Source organism: Chiroxiphia lanceolata, chromosome 2, assembly GCF_009829145.1.
Source record: "Chiroxiphia lanceolata isolate bChiLan1 chromosome 2, bChiLan1.pri, whole genome shotgun sequence".
Taxonomy (NCBI): Eukaryota; Metazoa; Chordata; class Aves; order Passeriformes; family Pipridae; genus Chiroxiphia; species Chiroxiphia lanceolata.
Window position 1 is genome coordinate 60,461,625 of NC_045638.1, and position 24,643 is coordinate 60,486,267.

Genomic DNA, 24,643 nt, shown 5'->3' on the forward strand with positions numbered 1-24,643 from the left:
CTTTGTGGTGGTCCTGTCTTGCATATTGGAAAACATTTATTTTCTGAACTGAATTCCAATTTATTTTGATAATTTTTCTTGCTGTTTTCTAGAGTCTCTCATACTTTTCAGTGCTGAACTGAGCAGTTGCACCTTAAAGCAGACACAGTATGTCCCTCCAGTGGGAGTCTGGGCTACAGATAAGTGCTCTGACTGTGTGTTTCTCTATGAGTTGTACATCCAGCTAAGAATAGTTTCATTTATTCCATGTTTATGTGTCACTAGGAGAAACATACTCTTCTGAATCCCATTCAGGGTCTCTTCCAGAAAGCTATTTGGTTTTACATGTTTCCTTTATATTATCTTTTAATTTACATGAAGAAATGTGATTTATCTATGTAGAACTGAAGCAACCAACTCAGAGGAATTAATCTATGAGTTTATGGTCTCATCCAAGAAGTAACTTCCCCCTTTCTAAGCCCCTGCAAAGACTCGCAACTTATTTCCTTACCACCGCAAGAACAAAAATTTTTGGAATGAAGACAGTTTCCATGAAAAATTTATGAGGAAAAGTAGTATTCCAGTGAAAACTGTCTGTGATGTAACCGCATTATAAGACTGAAAAGTCTTTGGGCTCTGTGCATCACCATAAAATGGGAAGAGCAGCAGCGTTTTACTTGCAAAGTGCTAAATGACAGTCACTGAAAGCAGACCACATAGGAGTGCCTCCCTCTTCACCTTGGCTGTGCTGCCTTCTCCACTCTCTCCTGGCCAACTCACTATCTTTCTTCATTGTCCCCCAGCCTGAACAAGCTGTGAAGTGAGTCTCAGTGAGCTAATTTAAAAAATAAAATAAAAATTCCCTTTTTGAAATGTGTTTATGTTTTTAGACAAAGACCTCCCTCCTTTTCCCCTTCTTCCGTAACTGTATTTTATGGCAGCTGCCCCCTTGCTGGATGTACTGCAGACTGCTGTGGACAGCTAAAGGACCCCCTCGGTATTCAGACAAGATCTTTTTCCTGTCATGAATTTTTTCCTCTCCTGAAAAAAAGGAGAAATTTTCAGACTCTGAGCATGCACTGTAGTGAAGGTTCAGGGTATGCAGAGGTCTTCTTTTATTCTGTTGAAAATTATGTATACTATTGTCTTCTAAGTGCCTGTTTGTTATTATGTGAATTATCAAACAGGGACACAAGTTCTGCTGTATTTTGTACTGCATTTGGAATAGATATTTTTGGGAATCAGTTCACTTAACTGTCTGAACAGTGGGAAGAGTTAGGTGTCACCTTATTTATGGGATTTCTTCTGTAGCTGGGACACAAGGACTTGCCAGAAGATACTGTCTGCTGTCTCCAGCAAATCTTATGGCTTCAGTGAGTGTAGCATCTGCCAAGAATTTACGTATGAGTGAACCAGAAAATTTCTGAGGTTAGCATAGCCATTTCAGTCTTGGTTTTATCAAAAGCTGATTTGTGGATCAAACAGGAGCAGCTGCTGTGTTTGCTTCAAAATCTACCTAAAACATTTTCTACTTCTCTTATTTGGGGATTTCTCCATTCAGCTTCAACTGCTCACTTTACAAAATGTTTGTGCAGATTCTGCTAGGTACTGTCCTACTTATCACATATTACAAATCAATAGAATGCAATTTCTTTCGCTGTCTGTCCTTGGTACACAGGAATAGCAAATTGTAGCACCAACTACTTTCCTGCATGTGCCAGATGGTGTCTTAGAGAATACACTGTAGAGGCTTGCTATGCACCATCCTGCAGATTAGGAATGTAACTATTTAACTACTGCAAATCAGCAGAGTGCCACTAAACAGATTGTTCAAACCCAGTTTGCATTAGATGCTATGTGACTCATTGGATAATTAATAAAAATTGCTGTAATATACTTGCTGATGCTTTCCTCAGTGAATTTTCTCTATCTTATAAAAGTCATAGAAAATGGTTACATGATACTTGTAGTAATGTTGACATACAGTTCCTGAATAGAGAGGAATTTTTTTCCAAGTCATGTTAGAGAAAACTTAAAAGCCTTGCAATGCAGAGAACACAGTACAAGTAGTCTAAATATATATAAATGATATACAAGATACTGTGTATGTACATCTAAGGTTGCTTTTGAAAAAGTGCTGTGCTTTGGAAATAGTTTATGTAGCATAGACTGCATGTACAAAGAAAATGTTACGTGATTTTAGAATGGCATAGCTGGAAAAATGAAGTAGGCTTAATATCTGGAACAATGTACTGAACAACTATTATAAAAATGCACTAGAGGCACATTGGCTTCATGCAGGTAGAAGTAATAATGAATATAAGATCTGTCTTAAAATTTTTGGTACCTTTAAGATAATACTTTTTGTTTGTGTGATGCTTTTCAAATTTCCACACTTGTCCGGTAGCATAGTTTGGACAGAGCAGTTCTTCTGGTGTGATGTATTACCCTTTATTTCCCAAAGAGTGTATCTAGTAGAAACTTGCCTTATTTTCTTGAAAATCTTGTCGAAAGGAAGGGATTTATTTGCGTTTGACCAGTTGTGTGTGGTACAATGTGCATTGCTTTTGGAATACAATACTGCAGTGAAGAAGAAAGTATTTTGCATTCATGTTATCTTACTATATGAAAGCCAATCCTGGGCATGCTAATGACAGTTGTTTAGAAAACAAGACAATAAAGCAAACCTGGAATGTTAGTTTACAAATTAATCTGACAACCATAATGTACGTAGGTAGATTGCTCACCTGTGTGTGTATGCTATTCCTGTTCATATTGGTGGTCAGGATATTGTAGATTTCCTTGGAAGTAGATGATTTCACATGGCTTTGCTTAGTGCCAGACCAAAGACCAAAACATTCAGTTAAAGTTTTTGTCAAAGTTTTCCTTAGTCACCTTTATGCTTGAAAAATCTTTCTTGAATGTCACACAGTCATTTAATGCTGTTTCTATGATCTTACAAAAATGAATTTTAATTCTGGTATGCAAAGTGAACTGAACCGTCTCAGAACTGAGAGGCACTACTGCTTGCTGTCCTTAACTCTGCCCTGCATGCACTACTTCCCCTGTCTCAGGAAAGCTTAAGTAGCACTGACCCTTGTTTTTTTAAATGTTGGCTTCTAATTGCAACCAGTAATCGCAGTGAAAAAAAGTTAAAAAACCAAATATTGTTTTGGAGATTTCATTACCTCTTGCTCCTTTCTTTCTGTGCTTCAGCATCCCAGTCATCACCCTTGAGCCTCCAGCTTCAGACCATCATTAGTCTTGTCAGATTGTTCTGAAAGTAACCATATACATATGTATATATAGATTAGTCTCCCTCCTGACTTGCTTATGTTCACCTTCTCTTCCTGCACTAGTGCTTCTTGCTTGTGGGTGAGAAAGAGCCAGGCTTTGCTGGGGGATATGTGAAGGACTGTTCTGGGAATATGATGCCCCTCCTTCAGTGTGCTCTTTCTGCATGATGATTTCCAGTGCTGCCAACATTTGAGTGCATATGGTAAAGGTTTTAGTTTAATTATAATCAGGTTATTGCGTTTTAAAATAATGAGTTTTATATTTCTTAGTAGAAGTAAGCAGATCTGCTTTGAGTTGTTTTTTATGATGATTTTGGAAGCTGTATGGTATCGATGTAGTGATATGGCAAGGTTTGCATTTCCGTGGTAATTCTGTGGTTTATTGTGTCAAAATATAAACAGGAATGAGTTGTCTTTAAAAAAAATAACAAATTAAGTATGTCCCTGATCACTAATCTTTGTCTGGCGCAATCACAGTATTCTTTTTTTTTTTTGAAGTTCACGATTCAAAAAAGCACTGGGATATAGGCAGGATAAATATTTTAAAAATTATTAATAATGTATTTACATTCTATTAACTGATGCTGAGAAGTCCACTCAACATTGAGTAATAAAAACACGTCTTTATGTTAATCAGTTTAATGTGAAATAAGAATCAGCAACTTTTTTTCCATTTTATGTTGATTGTTTTTTTGAAGGATGAAGTTGTGCAGACAAAAAAGCAGTGGGTAAGATAGCTGTGTAAACTTATATGTAAATTAAATTGTCTAATGGAAATTCTGTGTGGAATTCTCTGCTTTTCAGCTATCCAGCTTTAGGGCAGAACATCTTTATGTCTTCGTTTTATTTTTGAAGACAAGAACAAAAAAATGTGTGAATGGTCAGGTATCTAGCACTTTTCAAAATTTAATAATGTGTTCTTATCTTTGTGTTTCAAAGTGACAGATTCTCTGGCCCAGTCTGTAGTCCACCATTTAAGATGGATAATGCAGAAAGATCTTCTTGGCCAAGATGTCTTTCTCATTGGGCCCCCTGGACCTCTCCGGCGATCTATTGCCATGCAGTATCTGGTAAGTGTGTTGGTTTAAATTCTAGGAGACTTGGTTATTAATGTCAGTCATTCCTATACTAGACAAGTGGTAAAAAGTTAGTCCTAGAAAATCTTACAGCAAGCTACTCAGGAGGTAAATAAGTTTTTCCATAAATGTGCTTTCCAAAGTTCAATTTTCGTTATAGACAAATAGAAAGTACAGACATTTTAATACATGCTTTTCTGCTTAAACTCCAGGGGTAAAAAAAATGAGTGGGAAAACTGTGTTACCATATGCTATCACAAATGGAGAAACAGTTTGTTCTCAGCATTATGTATGTTAGAAGATTAAGATATCTGCCTACTGTTACAGACAACAAATCGTTTTTGCTTCATTACATAAAAAAACAAATGAAGGAAAGGATTTAGTAAAGAAGTATTCTGAGTAACATTTGGGAACAGTTACTGTGAGTGATTAAAGTAGATGCATGTATGATCCTCTCTTGGAATGTGGGAAGGAGTTGCCCACATCCATCTGCATGAACCATGGGAACAACATGTACAAAATTTCTCATTTAAAAAGTCAGTGCCCTTAAATGATCAGGAGGAGAGGGTTGTTTGCCCCCAAAAGTGATGTGGGTAGGACTTGGTCTACCATGAGCTGTATCTGGAATCTGGTTGGGCACGGGGATCGCAAATGGAGGTGTATAAACAGTTGTCATAAAGATCAGTCATTCCTTTAAAAATCAGAAGATACTGATTCAAATACTAACTCTCAGAGGTAAAGCATAAAAGAGAAAGCTGCAAGATTTGAACTATGCAAAGGAGAGAAAAGATTTCTTAATTCAGCAAACCAGATGTGCTACTTGATAGCTTGATGCATTCCTTAAAAAAATGAGAAGAGTTTGGTATAACCTAAAAAGAGGACTTAGAAAACACCTGATATCCAGGCATGGGACATAGAATGTATCTTGTTATTTATGCCACTGACTTTATGCACTTGAGATCTATTAGAAAGGCTGCAGCTTACTGATTCAGTGCCATGCCAAAAAACTATGGGGAGGCTGGTCTTTTCGTGTAAGCTGATACATGCTGTGGTGCCTTTAATGAAGATACATAAGCCTGGAAAAGTTTTATCTGCTGTTACTGAAAGTTTTTACTATGTATTCATATACATGGGGCTAATTGTTGAAAAAAGTCTGGTTTTTTCCTTTAATTAAAAGAAAGTGCAATTTTATCTACCTGCAACATAAAGGACTTGTGGCTTTGTAACCAATAGGCACTGGGAAAGTGGAAAGGAAATAATTTTCATAGGGTTTCATATCTTTGCTTTATTCTTTTCATACAACTATAGTTAAAAGATGCCTCATAAGAAAGTTCTGTTAAATCAGTGGTACTTTTAATTGAGGAGTAAGGGCTAAGAGCATGTCATCATGAGTCCGTTTCCTAAGCAGAATGCGTGATAACCCAGATGTGGAAATAGCAGGAATATCAGTTAAATAAATATCAGTTAAAAAACATGTGGTTTTTTATTTTTATTCATGATTTGCAGACGCTGATTGTTTTTCAGGGTCCAGAACCAGAAGATTAACTTAAAGAATTTTACAGATGTTCAATGGAAAGAATATATAGCTGGTTATTTTGGTTTTGGGGAAAACAAAAGTTTATTGAGCAGCAATTGAAACCATTTTGTTTGAGGCAGAACACACTGTAAACATTTTAAAAATAAGAGATATTAGATTTTTTCAGAGTTATTTCAAATCAGTGTGCTCCTACCTAGAGCTCTTTTGTACAAATATACCATTAGACCTATTCTTAAAGTTTACTTACTGAGGTTATAGTCTTACTTTTGTAATAACTTTAATCTGTTGTCCACAGGAGCTAACAAAGCGGGAGGTTGAATATATTGCACTGTCGAGGGACACCACAGAAACTGACCTCAAACAACGACGAGAGATCCGAGATGGGAGTGCTTTTTATCTTGATCAGGCAAGTTGCACTCATGTACCACCTGATAGTTGTTTACAAGTAGTTTGAAGGAAGTAATGGTTTATATGATGAAAAATTAATATGTGGATTGACATGTTTCTAATGCAAGTAGAAAGTGTCTTGCACTCTTGATCTCATGATTATCAAAAATGTTGTCTCTACCCAAATCGAAGATTACTCTGTCTCTTAAGAGTACTACAGGGTTGATTTAGGCAGACTATTTTTGATATGCTTCTGTAACAACAGGTAAGATCTACTCTGTGCAAGTTAGATTAGAACTACCCTTGATACGTCTCTTCCCCAATACTTGTAGCACATTGAATGTGTTTCTGAAATTAATCTTCCAATCTAGTTTCTTTGCAGAAGAGTCTAGTTCATGTGTTTCAAAACGGCTCTGTGTTTGGAAACCTAAGCACAGTAAATGGAGGCAACTGGGAGATGTGGTTTGAAAGCTCACTGCTGATGTGGACTAAAATAACGATTTAAACACTCCTGTCATCAGTATTGCCCCAGACCAGTAGCTGACTTAGTACAGCCATAGAGTGACTTGGGTTAGGTATGGTTTCTCTTCATGAGTTATCAATGGCATGTTTCCCTTCTGATTATGCAAGTAAAATACACTTCTGTCTCAGTGTAAAGAGACTGAAGTGTTTTGCTAAGGAGGATGAGTTATGAGGTAGACCAAACTCTTCTCTCTCAGCAATTGTAAATCTGAAATTAAGAGGCTCCAATCGAGGAAGTATGGAAAAAGGAAGAAATAATAACCCTTTATTAAAAGATATATGTATACTGGCAAAACCAGTAACAGAACACAAAAACAACTAAGCAATAATCCTGTACCCAAAAGTCCCCTTCAAAAAAGGAAACGGTCTGATACTTCTCTGTCCTCTAGCGCGATTCTAATCACGGTTGGATTAGAATCCAGGAGCGCTGTTGGATCACTGGAGGAGCAGAGCCTGCAGTGCTCAGTGTTGGTCAGCAGGGGGCGCCGTTGGGCTCTGGCGGCCACCGCGTGGGGGGCCCGGATCACAGGAGGAGCCAAAATGGAGATTCCCCCCCAAGGAGGAGAAGGGGAGAACGGGAAAGAAGGACCGTTTCTTTCCTATGGAACTCATGTTATCTGTGGCTGGCTGTGGTCGGGACTCCCCCCTTTCCTTGATGAGCGCAAACTCTCTGGTGAATTCTGAACAGATTCGGGCTGGAGACCAGGCAGCGCACAGGCAAACCGAGGCCGGAGAGGAGCCAGATGACCAGGTCGAGAGCAAAACGACCTCAAAGCTTGTCCAACACACACCCACACCTTGCCTCTGTTAAGGCAAAAAGTGAAGTGTCCCCCGTTTGTAAGGAAAGGAGGAGAAAAACTCCTCCCCTCTCCCTGCAGTTTTTTAGAAGGGCTATTAGCTGGGAATGCAGGTCTGCCAGCTAGTTCTTTTGTATAGTTAATTACCCCTTCGCCCTCCTCGTTCAACCTCCTTCTCTTACAGTGGGACAGGGGAAAGGAAAATTTCTGCTTGGATTTTTAGAACAAGTAAACCTATGACAACTTCATATGAAATGTCCGTTTTCCTAGATACCTAAAATTTTTACACAGATTAGGCTTCTAATTATATAAGGTGGGTGAATTCCTCTGATGTAGTATGAACTTAAATGTGTTATCTAAAACAGTTTTCAGTTGGTGATGCTGTAGAGGTTAATGATATCACCATCATACAAGTGTTTTGTGAGAGAAAAGGTAACCTGAAAGCTCTGTTCTCTGTTTTAAAGAAACATTTTCCTTTTTATTTCCTCAAATTCCCAATGATCTCTTTTTCAGCCTCCAAACTTTCAAGAAACCTTTAAACAGACTTTGTTGAAACCACGATATATGACTTCGAGCAATGGAAGATCTTCAGAATGAAGAATTAATAGCTAATCTAAATATGTTTTTTTTTTTACTTATTTCTAGTAATTCAGATTATCTCGTGCTTCTCTGGAAATGCGAGGATTGCACAATATGAGATAATTTGAAGTATTTACTGTGGATTAAGACTGTGGCTTCTCATTTACCAGAGGATAAGAGCACTTGTGTAGGTTGTGGGATTAACTCCTTGACTCATGTTAGCTCCATGCCTATTTGCTGTTATGGACAGCCTTATCCTAACACTTGCTATAGGATAGTCAAGGTAATTTAGTGTAAGAGCATTAATTAACTAATGTTTGTAAGGGCCACTGGGGCTGTACTGGGGACTGTAAGAAGCTCACCAAGATGTGAGATGGTCTGTTAACCCTGTATTTGTCTGTAGACATTGATCCCAGTGCAAGTACGAGACAGCTTGCTTCGTTTTGTACAAGCTGTTTCAATTGTTCTCACTCCAGTAAGAACACTCTAGGAAGATTAGCTTTCCAGAGTAAAGGTCTAAGGTTACCATCTTTCTCAATGAGTTAGAAATTTTCAGTTAAAAGGTTCGAACCAGAATCCAACACAGTGGTACTTCAGACCAAGACTTTCCTTTAGCAAGATACCATAGTACTAAAATCAGTTGGAATCATGATGTCTTTGCTCAGCTCATGTTTTACTCATTGTATTTGTAGCCACTGTATGTTTAAGCTCTGAACGGAAAATAAGAAAATAAATAATTGGTATTTAGATGAACACTTAGAATATTTGAAACATGCTGAAGTTTTCTCACCCTACATTTTAGGTAAAGATAAGTAAAATATGGTACTTACTTGTGTTTAGAGCCATCATAGATGTAATTATTCCATTTTATTATTGAGCTATAAAGTTTTACAGGTTCCATTGGTGCCTGAATTTTAATTAGTTCATTTAATGATTTTGAGATTTGCAGATGGCTGTACCAATTCAAAACATTAGAGAAGCCGGACACTACTCTTCTTTAAACCACAGACCATGAACTGTTTGAAGATAGAGAAAGGTATCAGTAGGTAGCCTTAACAAAATATTCCCTAAAGAGCTTGGATTGCTCCAAGTGGCATAGCTGAGCTAAAGAGAAGGTGAACTCATGTGAGGGACTGAAGATACTAGGCTCCGCTTTTCAGATTTACCTACTGTTTCCTTTCCTGTGGAATCTCATGCTTGCTCTTCATGACACCCAAGAGAAGACAGCAAAGTTTGAAAGTCTGGTTTCCAGAACACACGCTGTATGAATTCTGTGGGTTGAATAAAACTTAGCTGTTGTTTAAGATAGATGAGGCTCTTTGTATGCAAGTCTTAACATAGTACTGTAGTTTACACTTTGAATAATAATGTACTGTAATGAAACCTGGCATCTTGTGACCAGAAAGAACTTTAATTTAGTGAATCATCAAGTTTGCAGACCCAGAAAGGTTTGCAAAGTTTTCTGAGTGATTGTTAAGATATTACTGTTGTTTATAACTCTACTTTTAATAGTGACAGATTAAATGCTCTAAATTTTTATCTCAGAGGTTTCCAAACATCTGCTACATTTTAGCATGAAGTTACTGAACATAATTGCAGTTAGTTATTTTAAATAGATTTGAAAGGCGGCGATTGGGAAACAGTTACTGAAATTCTGTATTGACATGTATATTGAAGGGCCAGTGTATCAAATATTCTTGCATATTAGCGTTTCTTAGTACTAGAATGAATCAAATGGGAGATTTGGAGTTAGGTAGGTAACAGAGATATCTGAAAAAGGGTTTATTTACCTCGGGAATAGGAGGCCATTAAAAGAAAGTGTAGCAGAGTGAATTTATGCTGATATTTTTGCTCTGTGTTTGACCCCAACCACCTGTAGTAGTTTATATTCTCCCTGCCAAGTTCACTGATAAAACAGTGAATTCGTCCTTGGAGGGAGAACTTCTGTATAAACTATTGTAATTGGTGTTCTACTATTGGTTCATTGTCTGCCAAGGGCATTTGAAGGAGAAATCGAAGAGGAGGGGAGGAAGGCTCGACCCCTGACTCAATTAAGAAAGACCCCCAAAGCATATCATGCATGCATTAGGGGATTTCTGAAGTTCTCATGCATGTGCAGAAGAGATGTGCTTGCATAACAGGGGGTGAGACTGAGGGCCTCTGGCTGGGTGGTGATGGCCACACCTGGGAGGTTGGGGTCACTCAGTTAATTGTATAAAAGCAGATAGCGCTTTCTTAGAAGAGAGCTAGCTTTACCTCAGGGACAACGTTGCCTTTGGCGGGGACGCCTACCAGTTTGTGAACTTACTGACTCTCCAAGGATGCAGCTTCAGCTATGGGTAATTCTAGGCATGCTCAGTCGGTAAGATAACTTTATGGGCAACAGCTGGGTAACTGAGGAGGTTGTGCTGGGGGCTTATTTCTCTCCTCCTTCCTCCCTTTTGGGTTTGTTTGTTTTGTTGGCCACCTCTTGTTAATAAATTTCAGTTTTGTTGAGCTTGCAACGGTGTCTTGGTTTTCAAGATTCAGTATGGTCTGAATCCTCCCTAATACAGAAAGGTAAACATTGAATTGGTAAATTCATTCCCTATTAAACTAATGTAAAATAAAGAATTTATAATGGGCTAATGGTGAATTATTTGTTTTAATTCATGTACTGACAGCAGAAAATTCTGTTTTCTAGTCTTTACCTTGGGCCATTAATTTTTGCTTTCATTTGTAATTCACTGTTAAAAGCCTCAAAAATGTCATTATTGCTGTTACTGAGCTAATTAAGTAACCTCTTGATTTTATTCTGTAATTTATTGCATGGGTTAATTATGTTGTATATCAAACAATTAGTTAAAATTACTTTATATTACATAAATATTTAAATGATACCTTCTAATTTTGCTTTTATTGATAGAAGAGTTTGTCTTGTAGAGTGGTTTTCTGCTTCTATAACTCTTTATAGTTGAGCTGTCAACTTCACTGAACCAGTATGAAGATTCCAATATCAGCCTAGTGTATTTTCAAAAATTAAGGAATTAGATTTGATATTTTTTGTCTTTTTTTTTTTTTTTTCTGATGTGGTTTTGCTTTTTATTGTGTATAGAAAGGTATAAAAGGCACATCTCTGGTTTACACTCTTATTAGTACAGCCTCCTACATTGGTAATTATTACATCTAAGGAAATCCTACATTATTTTAGTGTAATAGATGCATTTGGGAGAGCAGCTAAGCCATTTTATTGGTGCTTGAGAGGTGTATTGCTCCAGAATTGTGTCACAAACCATGTTGTCTGAAATGCCCGGTTTTGTTTACCTTGTAACTTCCAGCTTTTGCATAAAATGAAGCAAGCTTCCTAAACAAAAACCACTTAATAAAGTGTACAGCCTTTTCTGTTCAAGACAATCAAATTAACTGAGGTTGGAATAAGTATATAGATGTCATATGATTATGTGCTGAAAAATTACAAATTCAATGTCATGTTTTTGAAGATTTGCGGATTAAGCTGTATCCACTGAGTGGATATATATGTATATCACTGTCGTTTCTGCATATACAGAATTAGACTGTTTTGGAGTATCTTTGAACTATGTGAACATATTCATTTTAATACAATAATTTCACATCCCTAGCTGCACCAGTGTCTTAAGTTACACCATGATAAAATATAAAATTGATTGTCAAGATACCAGAAAAATAATCTTCTAGCAGGGCTTGAAAGACTTCTTGTAGCAAACAATTAAATACCCAGAGTGACAGAAATGACAGCTTAAACTATCCTGTCTGTAAAATGAACATGACATGAAATCCCCTGGAGTAGCACTAAACAGACTCGAGTTTGGTTTCCTTTAATCAAAGCAGACTAGAAAGGGAACTATAAAATCAGACATAAGAATAATTGAATGAAATTATAATAATATTTGAGAGTGAGATTATAATCATATTTGAGAGTGTGTGTGTATGTATTTTTATATGTGTTTGTGTACACAGATAAAAATAAAAATCTTTCTATATCTTATTAAAGAGCTATGTAAGGGTAATTCAGCTTTAAAAAAATAATCAGTGAGAGCGAATTGTTGCTCTCTATCACAGCCTAGTTCTGTGATTTATTGACTTACTGCTTTGGAGGAGACAGTGGGCTTTTGATGTGCTGGTAAGTTAGCCACAGCAAAGGCATTGTCAGAAAGTATAACTTCATTGACTGACTGTCACTGTAGTATCTGTCTACCTAGAACAAGGAGCGAGATAGCAAAATTTGTAGAGAGAAGAGACAAGCATTGCACTGCTCCGAAAGTGTGAATGTTACTATTTATTTTCTTGTTTTGTCCAACATTGCACAGAAAGAGGGAAACATCAGGTAGAAATCAAGAGTATTTGGATGAAGTCAATCTTTATTATTGTTGACATAGTATATCTTGTATCTAAAAAGAAAATGCATGGTGCGGACCCCTATATAGTAACCTCTTAACTTTGAGAAGGGATTTTGTTTTAATCATTTGCCATATTTCTTTCATGCTACTAAAAGTGTTAGCATTTAACTTGATTTGTTAGTTGATAGTTCAAACTCTGGTATCTTGTGTTGATGTATTGGATATGTAGAGGAATGCCTGTGATGTAATGTGGAGGAGTATTAGGACTGCATATTTATAATTCCTTACAGACTAAAATCAAAAGTGTGAGGTTCTTTTTTCTTATGTTTGTGTCTGTTACATGTATATTCTACTTTCCCTTCAGCTGTTATTTCCTACAATGGGGGAAAGAGTAATACTTGGTAATATGTGGGGTCTTAATACCCATAGGCAATATGGACTTGATGGATGGTGCTCTAAGTGAAAGTGATTTCTGAGTGATAACCAACTTAATAATTTTTAGATATCTGTCAAATACCTAATTTCCTTTTTATTTTGCTACTCAAAAGGAAGAAAAACTTAAATTACCTTTCTCCCTTATTCTTGTCCTGAAGACAAGAGTTACAGCAAATGAAGATAAAAACCCTCCAAGACAAGAGTTATAGCAAATGAAGATAAAAACCCTCCAAGTTTCTTTGTTTGTAGGTATTTACACTAGTAAGTCTGTTAAAAAACTCAGTTTACTTGTTCTTGGTTCTGGCTCTGCCCAAGAGATAAAATGTTTCACATATCTGATGTAAATATACTGTTGTACTAATAAAGCTGTTGAAAAGCAGCTACAATAGCTGGACCCTACCTGTGTGGGGACATAATTTCTTGTAAATACAGTTTGCAGGCACTATTGCAAAAACACTTGACCGTCATGTTAGGGTAAGGGGTGATGGAAATAAAACATCATTTGACGTGTGTTACTTCAAAAATGGAAAAAAAAAAAAGTGGAGAGGAAGCTGAAATCAGTGACTGGAGAAGCAAAAATCAATGACTGTGAAATGAAAGACTGTTCCAGTTCTTGTCACATTAAGATATTTATGTTCTGATTCACTTCCTAGGGTAAACTTTTCTAGCCAAGTTTTCTGATTTGAAATTCCAATAAACTCAATAGTTTTTTCTTTAGCTGTTTTTCATTCTGTGCCATGGTGTTGCATTATGAATTAGATGCTCACCATTGCAGGCCATTCATCCTCACTGAAACACTAACTACTGCAGACAGCTGGATTCCCTCTTTGGATACTAACTAGCCTGTCTGACAGTGCTCTTGTATACTGCAATTTCTCTGTCTTTTGTGGGGTTTTCAATAAAAAAAGGAGTGGATAACAGTACCTGTCCTGTAATTTTCCTAATCTCACAGAGGAAAATTCAATATAAAACCTACCCAGAAAACACTTGATTAACTTAGCGGGTAGGCTGAATAGTGAATATGTAGCCCTCTACTCCGTTACAGCGTGAAAAAAAAGGTTGAATTTGTTCTTAAGTTACCTTTTTAATTTGACTTATAACATTAGTTACTATTACTTTGATTTTAATAAAACCTGAACATCACGTTTGGAATATGTGTAACTCAGTGGCCTAAATTGTAAAATGCGAAACTGTAGTATATCATTGTCTACAAAATGAAAAATTTTGTAACAAAAAACAGACTACACATTTTTGATAAATAGTAGGTCTGTGTGTCATCTTTAAATGCCATTATGCATTCAGAAATTTATATTAAATAAATTCTATTTTAAACAACTAACACAAGATTTTAAAAATATTTAAGGAAAAAGATGGCAGTAATTTTTCATTAAAAGTTGATATTTTTGTTTTTAAACTGGTTGAATATGACTTTAGTAGGCCTTTATGTTACTACATAGTTTTTGTTATTTTGGAGGAAGTCTTATCGTCTTCAATCATTTACCAGCAGTTCTGGTGAACTACAAGTGTGATGCCTGTCTGTAAGAATAGTCACAAGGGAGAATCCTGGGAGCTACAGGTCTGTCAGCCTGACCTTGGTGCCAGGGAAGGAGCAGATTTTCTTGAGTGCCATCATGTAACATGTACAGGACAACCAGGAAATCAGGCCCAGCCAGCATGGGCTTGTGAAAGGCAGGTCCTGCTTGACCAGCATGATCTCCTTCTGTGACAAGGTGACCCAGGTAATGGATAATGGAAAGGCTGTGGATGTTGTTTACCTAAACTTCATTAAAGCTTTTGACACTGTTTCCCACAGCATTCTGCTGGAGAAACTGACTGCTCATGACTTGGATGGGTGCTGGGTTAAAAACTGGCAGGATGGCCAGGCCCAGAGAGTGATGGTGAATGGAGTTACATCCAACTGGTGGCCAGTCACCAGTCATGTTTCCCAGGGCTCAGTATTGTGACCAGTCCTGTTTATCTTTTTTGTTAACCTGGATGAGGCAATCGGGTGCACCCTCAGTCAGTTCGCAGACAACACCAAATTGGGTGGGAGTGTTGATCTGCTGGAGGGCAGCAAGACTCTGCAGAGGGATCTGGACAGGCTAGATCAAGGGATTGAGGCCAATGGTATGAGGTTCAGGAAGGCAAAGTACTGGATCCTGCACTTGGATCATAATAACCCCATACAGTGCTACAGACCGGGGGAAGAGTGGCTGGAAAGCTGCCCATTGGAAGGGGACCTGGGTTTACTGGTTGACAGCCAGCTGAACATGAGCCAGCAGAGTGCTGAGGTGACCAAGAAGGTCAATGGCATCCTGGCTTGTATCAGAAACAGTGCAACCAGCAGGACCAAGAAAGTGATTGTCCCTCTGTACTTGGTGCTGTTGAGGCCATACCTTGAGTCCTGTGTTCAGTTTTGGGCCTCTCACCACACGAAGGACATTGAGGTGCTAGATTGAGTCCAACGAAGCGCAGTGAAGCTGATGAAAGGTCTGGAGCACAAGTCTTATGAGGAGCGGCTGAGGGAGCTGGGTTTGTTTAGGTTAGGGGGAGACCTTATTGCTCCCTACAACTACCTGAAGAGAGGTTGGGGTAGGTCTCTTCTCCCAGGTGACAAGTGACAGGATGAGAGGAAGTGGCCTCAAGCTGCACCAGAGGAGGTTTAGATTGGATATTAGAAAAAAATTAGACATTGTTTACAGATATTTTTAAAATTTAGCGTAGTAGTTTCCCCAGAAGGAGACAATTTTGTGTGCTTCACTGCCCCAACGTGTGTTTGTATGTCGATCTGTAGACTGCCTCTAAATTTCTAGAGAGTTTGCTGTTTTCATATCAGTATTAAAAAAAATTATTATCTTATTGGTTCTTTTGCATCTTTTTAGAAGAATAGCATGAGCCATTTACAGTAAATTACAAACTTTGATGAATGTGCTCTTCCTTCCTTGGTAAAATGAGTAATAAAAGCTTCTAACATATTCCATTCTGCATCTCTATAATTTCTTTTTCTGTTACCTGTTACTTGTTGGTTAGTTTGATCAATGTAAATTTTAAAAACTTAATCCATTGTATTTGACCGATGGAAATAAATTTAGAAGGTATCAATTTCCTCTGAGTTTTGTGATATTTTTTAGCATGGTAGGTTACAGGGACTCAAAAGTCCACATCCCTTCACTGGAAAACAGACTGTGCCATGGATTTAATAGTTCAAGTCCTGTTAGCCTGCTGCAGGCAGTCAGCATCATGTTAGCTCAAAACCAGCCAAAGGTTTGTGTTGTCTTTAACATATGGTTGTTAAGGGTCTCTTTTCATCATAAGTGACATCTGGACATTACATTGTTGTGATGTTTATGAAATACAGGAATGAGTGGAAAGAATTGGGTGGATGAGTTTGTGTGGGATATTGTGCAGGTGGTGGGAACAAGATATTGCATTGGAAGGGACATCTGAAATGTAGGCTACAGATGCAGAGAATCCTTACCTCATTAGTTCTCATGCATTTCAGTATGTGCATTGTGGTGAGCTTTTTTCTGTCCTTTATCCCTTTCTAACACTATATAACTTCATTCATGTGCTTATGCAGTGTGATTTATGTTAAAACTGGGGTTTACAGCTTCCTCCACTTTGCAATGCTCAGATGGAGGAGCTCACTGTGGTTCAGCTACAGAAAAGTCAATGAAAGTCTGCTTAGGGTTGTCTTGTTTCTAAGGTGGTTTTGCCTTAAAGGTAAAATATATGTATTTTTAGGTGCAGTGTGAAACTGTGGTAAGCATTCTGTGTTACGTATTTGTTGCATAAAGCCATTACAGTGAGATCAGTGCTGTGTGAAGGGTTTCTGCTCCCAGCCTTCAGTAGCTGCAGGTATTCCCTGGAGCAGGTATCCAGGTTACCATCCTTCCAGAGCCCTGGGAGCACAGGTGGGAGGCAACAGCATCTGTCCTCCTCTGATGAGCAAAATAGTCCCTCACTGCAGTGACAATAAATCTGAAAGTAAACATTTAAGAAATCCCTCTTGGCCTTTTAACAAGTATTTATATGTTTAATCTCAGATTTATTAGCAAGGTTGCATGATATAAGCCCCCCCGTCAAATTTGTGTTTGATATTAAACATTTAGAATGAACAAGGCTAGTGAGAGAGGGAGGCAGTGCAACTCTTTCTGGGTTCTCTTTATAGAATTATGAAGATTTGTTTCTTAGAAGCATTTTTAAAAAACAGTTTTCAGTGACAGATTGCAAACTTACTTTCCTTCCTCTGATTTTTTTATTGCATTTTAGTTTCCATACCAATCCATCAATACACAGATAAAGCTGAAGTAATGATTCAGAGGATGCCTTGTAGTATGCCTAGCAAAAACTTACTACTTATTAACAACCAGAATGCAGAAATAGCATAGTTCAGCAAGAGATAGTTCAGCTGTTCTGGTCTTAAGAGCAGACTTTATGCTACTTAACACAAGAATTTTAGAGGTAGATGAAGTGTGCATTACTTAATTGTATTCTGGAGAAAAACTTCCATTATTTTGGGTAGGCTTTGAAGATAAATAAAGGAACACAGTTTGGTAGAAGGCCGATCAGAGTATATTAGAACCCAGGTTGTGGTCATGGTATCATTGTTATGGGGTGTCTTTGACTAAGAAGTAAAAAACCATGGTTGTACATTCAGTCTTTCCTGAAGCTGATTGTTAAAGGTACATATAGGTAGGCAAAGATAATTTGAAGCTTATCTTGAAATTTTGTTTTCCTGAGAAATAGAACTATGACTAACGACTTCGAACAGTTTCCAAGCTCTGTATTTGGTCGTGATGATCAGCAGTCAGCATAGTGTAGTAGGCTGCTTCTCAAGATTGCACTGCTAATGAAGAGTATCTTCTTTCTTGAAGTTAGTGATTTTTATATACTTCCTAATATTCACTGTCAGCAGTGTCACCCCTACAGCAGATATCCTTCATATACAAGTTCAAGAAAGAAGTTTGTGTTGATACTGGAAGCCTGTCATTTCAGCAAACCTTCATCCATAGTGTGTGTGTCTCGACGTGAGTCAACAAGATTCTATGGATACTCAAAATATTTTGAAACCATATGAACAGAATGTGTATTTTCCTCTGGCTAGTAAAAATCAGTCATAAAGTCTTCACAGACTTATAATGTGCAGAATCCAACTAGCTTGGCAAATAAAGTGTTTGTTAAAGTGTATTCTGGCTGTATTTCCAGGCTGCGTTTAGACAAAATAGCATTTTGTTCATGCCAGGTATTGGACTGTCTGGTGGAGACTCAGATTTTCTATTCAAACGGGTTGAAACAGGTTTTTTACTTGACCGGTGACCTTTCTAGGGAAGAATGTTAATAGAGAATTTATCCTTGGTATACATTTTATGGGATAAGGAGAGGGGTATTTTATGTTGCCTGTTAGTAGGGTATAATGTCCTCAATGAACAGCAACAACAACAAAATTCATTGCTTTTTTAAAGAATTGGTGGTTCAGTGGAAGAGAAATAATTGTTGCATTGTTGCTTATTTTAACAGGTTTATTCCATGTTCCTCAGATACTGATTGTGAGGCTAGATATAAAAATCTTGTCTTTCTAAGAAAGGAACTTGATCTGGAAATGTGTACCAAGATTTAGGAGTGCCTTTTTTCAGTAGTGTTTGCCTGTGTCTGGATTAGATACATTAATGATTAGGAATTATTTCCATTTTAATAGCAATGTGAAAAGCTTATGTTATGGCTAATTTACCAGTAGTTAGTTATGTTTCTAAACTGTACATAAGAAGCATCTTAATTAGTCTTATCATTTACTGTCTTCTCAGATGGATCTCTGATTCAGTTGGATGCTTTATAACACATAGCAATTAATTTGTTGTGCAGAACTCTTCATCTCTAGTTTATCCTTATGCATCCTTTATACATCTGCTTTCATATATAATTTTTGGGAGTTATTTTCGTATTCTAATGTTTCTCCATTATTCTTTCTCATATCTTCCTTCTTTCTCTCTGACCCAATTTTTGGCATCTATTGTATTCATCAGAGATTTCCGTCTAGTATTATATGACAGGTTCTTCTGTAGGAGTTTATAGGAGGCATGATCTAAAGAGACTTCATTTGTCTCCCTTTGTAGCTGTACTTGTGACTAAAATTGTATTTAAATGTGATAGGAATGCAAAGAAAGACTCTTTGGTGCCTCTAAATGTGACCTGTGCCCAAACGTGCCGTGTTGTTATCTGATTAAACTTCTGCAAATTGGAAAAGCACAGGAATACATCGTATTTCGGAGTCTTTTACTGGGCAGTAATTAGGAATATTAGATAGCAAGTGCAGTTAATGTACTTGAGTGAATGTCATTATATAAGGTTGCATGAAATCACCAGCACAGCTTAGTTTTACATTTTGGCTCAACATTATGCACTTAGATAAGCAGCCATATGTAAACAACAAATTAACTAGAAAAGAAATAGTTTTCTATCCCTAAGTCTCCAAAGGATTATAAAGTCTATGGCTGCATTTTTATTCTGCTTTTGTAGAAGACCATATTCAGTCAGGGAATATACTTCTAAATATTTTTTATTTTTTCACTTTTAAAAAACCCGTATTATTTATTAGCACTATTTTGTTTTCATCATCCATGTTTGATTTCAATAGATTTATAATCTAATCAGACTAAGCAATGTACTGAGGATGTATTATGCTGGTGCATATTCTGAAAAATCCAAAGGAATACCAGACCTTTTTCTAAGTATTTTAATATAATTGTCAATGTGTAAAACCACCTTGATTGTATGTTTTCTGTTTAGATACCTATCCCAGAATTTTTAAAATACCCAAAAGTGCGAAATATTATGTGACATCAAAAAGAGAGGATGTCACATATGTTAATATATACTGTGTATACACTAAAATTCTGCAAAGTTTTATATTTTATTCTCTTGGTACAAAATAGAAGAACTTATTTTTGTCAGTCCCTGTAATAGTTAGGAGATAAAAGTCCAGCTCATGAATGTGTAACACTGTTAAAGTAGTCAGCTGTCATTCTTCCTGATTGCTACTGATGTGAATCTTATTGATTCTTACAGAAAGAGGCACTGTTTTGGGAAACACTTGGAGGTCCTTTTGCAGCAGGATTTAGTGAAATATGGAAGGTTTAATTCTATTATAATATTGTGGGGGTTTATTTTTTTTTAAAAGTGTGCGGTTCGTGCAGCTACTGAAGGCAGAATTCTTGTTCTGGAAGGCTTGGAGAAGGCTGAGCGGAACGTCCTGCCAGTGTTAAACAATTTGCTGGAGAACAGGGAAATGCAACTTGAAGATGGTCGTTTTCTCATGTCTGCAGAGCGTTATGACAAACTTTTGCAGGTATGGAAATGCTCTTTGGATTTTCCTTTTTCTTTTTTTTTTTTCCTGTTCTTGATGGTGCTGGAATACTGTTGTGAAGGGGAGAATACTTACAAATCAAATGGGGGAAATCTCACCAAGGTTTCTGTGTTTTTTTCTGGAATGTTGCATAGAATGCAGTAGGCAGATAAGCTATGTGGGAAGTTTTCAAAAACAAAAAGTTTTTGTCTGTATCTTGTCTTCACAGGAAAAAGAGTAGTCCATGTTAACCTTATATGAAGCGTGTATGTTTCTAAAACGTGGAACTAAAATATACTTGTGAATTTAAGTTGAAATTGTTCCCATGAAGTTCAGATAATGCTTCAACGTTGCAATAGCCTTGTTGCTAAGCCTTTAAAATGTTAGGATACCAAACGAATGAGGTCAAGATGAGCGACACTGTATTCATTGGTGCTGTTTTGCCTTTAATTTGCAAAAGTATATGGAAAGAGCAATCTAAACTATAGAAAATGGTTAGATTGATAGGAAATGAGATTTTACTCACTAACATTCTTTTTTTTTTTGACAGTTTCAGTAGTACTTTGCATCTTACTTTGATGTACTGTAGTTGCCAGGCACATACTTGTCAGTCTAACACCAGCTTACTCACGTTTCTGTCTGCCATACCTAACTATGGTTAGGTATATAATTCAGACCCATGTGGCACAGGAGGGAAATGTGCAGTAAGTCTTCTGTCATTGATCTCGATTGTATGAAGTTACCAGCTGTGCTGAAGTACCATAGTGAATTTCTAAAAATATATATATATTTCTTATGCCTCTCATCTGTGGTTAAAATTCTTCTGATCCATGCCTTTTCCAAAAATATTTTATGATATTTAATTAGTAGATGCAGTTATTGGAAGTATTATTATTATATTTCAAAACAAAGCTTTTAAAATGTAATTTTATTTAAAGACTGAAAATGAGAATTCAAACAGATTCAGTTGCAAAACATTTTCTTTTCCTTTTTCCTATTTAACACTTTTCTAATGATTGAATGTTTCAAAATGAGTGCCTCAGGCAAACTGCTAATAGTTTATGAATTAAATAAATCTCTTGCTACAATATTAAATCTAATATTGTTGTTTTATTGTTTGGGGAATATTGTATTATATAAACTAATGTTCATTTTGCTTCTCCTGTGTGAATAATTACTGTGCATCTAGGTCTGAAGGAAATGTACTCATGTGTGGTTTCAAGGAAGACTTAACTGTGATGTGGAAACATAAAGACTGCATTTTTGGGTGTAATGAATCCTTTACTTGACAATAATACATAAAGGAGGCTAGTTTTGTATTATTTAATATAATACAACATAATTTTTAAATGGAAGTTTTAAAAAGGAGATTTTAGTTGCCTTTACGCTTGTAATAGAGGGGAAGAAGAAAAAAGCTTGTTCATGGTAACCCACTTATAATATTTTAGAGTAAAATAAATTTTGTGGCCTGTTTATTTTCTGTTCTTCATAGAAACAGTCTTATATTGGTACCTTTTCACATGATGTAATGTAAGGTAGCATCACAACAGGCACCACCATCTGTGGGGGTTTTGGTCAAATTGCTACAGGCCTGAAAGCTGTACCTAATCAAGCGTTCTTTTTATGTTCATTTTGAAAAAACTTGTTTTTACCTTTCACAGATTTGATGAGTTCAATGCTTTCTAGCCACTCTGAATGAAAGATGAGAACACTACCACGTTTAGGTTGAAGGACCAGTGCTGTTAATTGATCTGGAGCTTAGTCATCATAAGTTTTTAATGATGTGGGGTTTTTTTCTTCTTGTTGCTTTATTTTATTTAGGATCATACAAAATCAGAGTTAGATGCATGGAAGATTGTTCGGGTGAGTGAAGATTTTCGAGTGATAGCACTGGGCCTGCCAGTACCTAAATACTCTGGTAACCCTTTGGATCCACCCCTTCGCTCTCGATTTCAAGCTAGAGATGTTTATCATCTGCCCTTTAAGGTGAGTGTTGTAGCAGAAGACTGGATTATTTGTACTGAGTAAAGATAATATTTTGATGTTATGTTTTACTTACCTCACGTCTGAAAAGAATTCTTGACTAATGAATTTATCTTAAAGTACTTTTTTAATAATATATTCCTGAGATGCAGGTTTAGAGTTGCCATGGAATGCTGCAGCAGAAAAATAACTTCCATAAAACATATAAGAATTTGATTTTTTTTCTTAAATAAAATTAATTCTGTGACAAGGAGTGAGTAGAATCCTCACGTCTAAATTATAGGAAAAGATAGAAAATGCCATATATATCATGACCTGTGACCCACAATATGATCCCAAAATTAATTTATTCTGTGATTTTATGTTCTATTTTCAGGACCATCTTCAGCTATTATATTCAATTGGATCAAACATTTCCACAGAGAGGTAATTTTTCATAATTAAAAAAAAAAATTGAAAAAAATGAATAAGTGATGGCCTTGCAGGATTCCGTGCTATTTTTGCTTCTCTATCACTGCATAGAGACATGAACTGAAGAAATTTTTTGTATGTGTGGGTATATGCTCATACAGCTTTTTGTATGCAGCCTTCATATAATGAGTCCTTAATGCTTTAGAACTTCAGTTACACCTTACTTGTTTGCACTCAGAAGTAGTTCCAGCATCTTTAACTGTATTTAACTTTTTATGCTTTAGTATTTTAAATATAGATAGCATGTATAAAACTCTGTAATTACTTTTTCCTATGCAGAATTTCTCAGCTCCTGTCTTTTGCTACCACTCTCTGCTCTCAAGAATCTTCTACACTGGGACTTCCAGATTTTCCTTTAGACAGCTTATCGGCTGCCGTTCAGATTTTGGTATGTGCTACACATGCTGTGAAACTGTATGGGCTTAAAATTTCTCAGATCTGGTTTATTCATCTTGTCAGAAGAAGATTAACATGAATATTTAAAAAAGAAACCTGAAAAAACTAAGAATAGTTTGAGGAAGAAAAGTCTCACTCAGATGTCTCTGGATAGTATTTTAACCAAGCATATAGCATAACATTGAAAGATGAAGTATGATATGACATAAAATTTGTGCTGTGATTAAATGTATCTTAGCGCTCAATTTATTATGTTACCTGACTTCAGGGGCATCTATGGTTTACCTGGTGGCACTCAGGTAGTCACTGGAGAGAAATAAAAAGCACAACCTAAAAGTGCTTTGGATTTAATGTTATGCTTTAAATCAGATTGATCACCTTACAAAGACACCTATTGTTCTCCACTGATATGTTAAAGGACCCAAGAAACTATTTGAATGTGGGTAGAGGAAACAGTTAAGTTGTCTGAGATGAAGCCTACATTAGGTCTTTGGGTGGTATGATGGATTTAGAATAAACATGGAAATGGAGGGTTACGTGAAGAGGCAGGTTTTACACACTTGAAGATGCAGTGCTTCCATGAAGGGACAGGTTTTGCACACTTGAAGATGCAGTGCTTCCTGACACCTACAGTTCATAAGGAAATACACAACTGTACACCTGCTGAGTTTACAGTAACAGATCAGGCGGATCAGGAATAAAACTGTGGCAGTCTTTCTGCTTTCCCAGATAGTCCTCTGTCTCTTGGACTTTATAATTACATGGTAAAAAGCCAAAGTCAGAATGGAAGGTGCCTCCTGAAGGAAGTAAGGAAGACGAGATCTGTATGAAGAGAGAGAGTGGTTGGTGCCCTTTTGCATGCAGGAAGATATGGTCAGCCTAGGAGGGTAAAGTACAAGGACAGTTTCTTAAACCCTCTCTCCAAAGTGCAGGAGTCTGTAGAAGGATCTCGGAATAGTTCTCTGTCGTCTCATGCACAGTCATTCTACCTATGGTACTGCTCAGCAGCAGATCACTTTCTACATGTTTTATTGGATTATATACATTGAAATATAGCAATTACTTATGTTACTGTGGTGCTCAGTCCCCTCAGTTGTGCTGGATGCTTACAGACATAATTTATTTTCTGAATTTGTGATCCTACATTAGATGTAGAAGTGATTAAAATTCAAGTTCAGTGAAATGAAGCAGTATTTGGAGGGCTTTAGGAAAGAAATACGTGTTAAGATTTTAAAATAAATTGCAATTTTTTATTCTTTGAGCCCCATAGTGAAAAATTATTTTTAAATGAATGCCAGATGGCTTTCAGAGTAACAGAAACAAAATGAGCCCTAAGCTATTACCTAAACTATGGAATGAAGGAAGCATTTTATTTTACATTAGAGAATGTAAACTATCATTGTATGACAGTGTCTTTTTTAGGTAGATGAAAACTGTTTCTTTTAGAATTAGTTTTAATCACTTGGTTTTCTAAGCTGACTGTTC

The 24,643-nt window shown here is 36.7% G+C and overlaps 1 protein-coding gene across 2 annotated transcripts in view; it reads left to right on the forward strand.

The window, feature by feature from the left end:
- The window catches only part of VWA8 (von Willebrand factor A domain containing 8), a 181,580-nt gene that overhangs the window by 16,664 nt on the left and 140,273 nt on the right, over nucleotides 1-24,643 (forward strand). For both annotated transcript variants that reach the window (XM_032677885.1, XM_032677884.1), the window contains exons 3-8: nucleotides 4,215-4,345; nucleotides 6,184-6,294; nucleotides 20,144-20,311; nucleotides 22,130-22,294; nucleotides 22,668-22,717; nucleotides 23,042-23,150. In XM_032677885.1, the coding sequence (XP_032533776.1) occupies nucleotides 4,215-4,345; nucleotides 6,184-6,294; nucleotides 20,144-20,311; nucleotides 22,130-22,294; nucleotides 22,668-22,717; nucleotides 23,042-23,150 (734 nt within the window). The remainder of the gene's footprint in view (nucleotides 1-4,214; nucleotides 4,346-6,183; nucleotides 6,295-20,143; nucleotides 20,312-22,129; nucleotides 22,295-22,667; nucleotides 22,718-23,041; nucleotides 23,151-24,643) is intronic.